This window comes from Myotis davidii, unplaced genomic scaffold (genome assembly GCF_000327345.1).
Source record: "Myotis davidii unplaced genomic scaffold, ASM32734v1 scaffold43, whole genome shotgun sequence".
Lineage (NCBI taxonomy): Eukaryota > Metazoa > Chordata > Mammalia > Chiroptera > Vespertilionidae > Myotis > Myotis davidii.
Window position 1 is genome coordinate 416,159 of NW_006294590.1, and position 2,754 is coordinate 418,912.

Below are 2,754 nucleotides of genomic sequence, written 5' to 3' on the forward strand. Positions count from 1 at the left end.
AGGGCCCTGGACCTGCTCTGCCCTGGTCCCTGCGGGCCCCTGCTCTCCCCCACCTGCTTCTGGCAGGCCTGTGGGGCGGCTGTCAGCCCACTTTCCAGGGGGCCAGGGCGGGGAGCGAGGGCACCGGTGACGGCTGCCACAGGAAGTGGCCACACAGGAAGCCCTGCAGAGCCCTCTGCTCCGTGGGCTGTGGGCGGCTCCGTGGGCTGTGGGCGGCTGAGGGTGGGAGCAAAGGGCCGACACTCTGCAGGGGACGCGGAGGGGACACGATCCCGGTCCCAGAGGCAGAGGGGGGGCTGGGAGGGTAGCTTTGCAGCCCTCAGGGCCGAGGGGGGAGGCAGGTCCTGGGGCCTCGACATTTGGCAGAGCCGGGGAGGGCGTGCGGTCCCAGGGCCCGGGTGTCCGCCCGCGAACTCACGGCGCCCTCCTTGCTCCTTCCCAGCTCACAAGGACTTCGGCTACTTCTACGGCTCCAGCTACGTGGCTGCCCCGGACAGCAGCCGCACGCCTGGGCTCTCCCGCACCCGGGACGGGCTGCTGGTGGCCGAGCTCAACCTCAACCTGTGCCGGCAGGTGAATGACGTCTGGAACTTCAAGGTGGGTCCCCGAGTGCCCGGCTGGAGTCCCATCCTGCTCCCGGGGCTGTGCACCGCAGCTGCGGGGCGGCCCTGGGGGACAGCCCACGGGGGGCCCTGCGTGGACCCCGGGCTGGTCCCCGCCTCCTGCCGGCCCTGCCCGCCCAGCGGGGCTGTTCGCATGGAGCAACCCTGCGGTGAAAGGCGCCCAGGCAGCAGGCCTCAGCACACCCTCCTCTCATCTGATTTACATCTGGGCGCCTTCGAACAAATTAATCTCAATTTAATTTGTCCGAGGAATAGAACGGATTAGCTCCTCCGCTCCCTTCCCCTTCCCAGGCATTTGCACTTTATCACAAGATAAATGCGCGCGTCTGGCTCTGCCCGTGGCCAGGCCCCACGGTCCAGGCCTGGACAGGGAGGGAAGCTGGTCGCGGGGAGAAAGCAGTCCAGGCCCAGCTTGGCCACGTCCTCGCTCAGTCCCTGCAGCCCCCTCTGTTCCCGGGCCTCGGTGCTTTCATGTGTAAAATGAGGGGCTTAGCGTGCATGCCCCGAGCACAGACACCTAATACCTGTGACCCCAGGGATCAGGAGAGGCGTGTAGGTGCCCCCGCTCCTGGCCGGGGGCAGTGGCAGCAATGGCCGGGTCCCCGCGGAGGGTGGCATGTCACCGTGGATGCACGCGGAGATCGCTGAATCAGCGCCGGGCAGTGTTTTCACTGACTCAGCACCACTTGTAGGCAAATCATACGTGCAAGCGAATGCCCATTGTCATGCCTGAACGACTGCCCAGCGTGTCCAGGAGCCAGGGCTCTGGGTCCAGCCAGACGAGGGCTCCCATTGGTTTGCGCCTGGGTCCCGGGCATTTCCCCGGGTCTCAGATCCTCGCAGACAAGGCACTGCCCACGGGCCGCCTCCCGGCCCGCCTGTCCGTGTCCTGGGAGGTTCAGGTGAATGGAGGCATCTGCCAATTAGCAGCTGGGACCAATAGAGAATGTTTGCTCACTAGTAACTCTTTGAAAGCAGGTTTCCCAGGCTGTGCTAATGGGCACGGGCTCCTTCCGGTCCAGGCTAGGGTGTAAGCGCTCCATGTGGGCTTTCCAGGCCCACCCACCACCTCCCAGCCTCCATCTGCATCCACAATGAGGTGCCGTGAGGAGGGACGGACCCCCAGACCCAGAGCCTGGCTGGCGCCCCGGGGTGTGGGCTGCTCTCCTGGGGTCTGCAAGGCCACAGGCCGTCCCCCTTCCAGCCTCAGCGCAGGTCACAGCTTCTGGATGGACAGGAAGGAGGGGCCGGGGTGTGTGGGCCACGTTGGCATCGGTGATCGTCACGGCAGCCCCAGAGTCAGAGTCAGTGCCGGGAGGTCAGGCGGGGTGTGTCTGTCTTACCATCTGAAACGGATTGTCCTGCAGACCAGCCTTCCTGTCCCACTCCTGTCCCCTGCCTGTCCTCTAGTGGCGGGAGGCGGCGGCGCGGGCGCGGGCCTTTATAAACCGGCACCCCTGAGGCACCTGCTTGGCTTTCAGATGACCGGCAGATACGACATGTACGCGCGGGAGCTGGCGGAAGCCGTCCAACCCGACTACCGCCCCCACATCGTGCGGGAGTAGCCGGCCCTCGGCCCTGCCCGTCCGGAGGGCGCCCCTGCCCGCGGCGGGTCGGCGGTGTGACCGTTCCTAATGGTGCCCTGATCACATCGATTGCTGTCCACATCGATTCTTACACGTCCCGATGCTGAGGGTAGAATGAGGGGTGACTGCTTAACGGCTACAGGCTTTCCTTCTGAGGTGATGACTGTCTGGGGCTGGATAGAGGCGATGGCACTACATGACGAGGAATCGTGGCTTCAATCTGGTTAGTTTTCTGTGTGTGACCTTTGCCTCCGTGTAAACATATCCCAGGCCCGGGCTGTGCGGGTTGATTTGAAGTTAGACAGGCGAGCTGCCCCCGTCCCGGGGCTCCCCACCCCTCCATTTAGACTCAGCCACTCCAGGGCCAGCGAGGGGGGGTGTGTACCAGCAGGAGAGGGCGAGGCCGACCCGGAGCCCCTGGATGGCCCTGGGCGGGCGGGAGGAAGGCCATTGTATGTGTCAAGTTGGTTAGGCTGCAGTCTCTAGACCAGCGGTTCTCAACCTGTGGGTCGCGACCCCTTTGGGAGTCAAATGACCCTTTCACA

The 2,754-nt window shown here is 65.0% G+C and overlaps 1 protein-coding gene across 1 annotated transcript in view; it reads left to right on the top strand.

The window, feature by feature from the left end:
- Positions 1 to 2,754, top strand: part of UPB1 (ureidopropionase, beta) — a 23,140-nt gene extending 20,386 nt beyond the window's left edge. The window contains exons 9-10 of the mRNA XM_006768743.2: positions 443 to 597; positions 2,105 to 2,754. Of these exons, the coding sequence (XP_006768806.1) occupies positions 443 to 597; positions 2,105 to 2,188 (239 nt within the window). The 3' untranslated portion in view covers positions 2,189 to 2,754. The remainder of the gene's footprint in view (positions 1 to 442; positions 598 to 2,104) is intronic.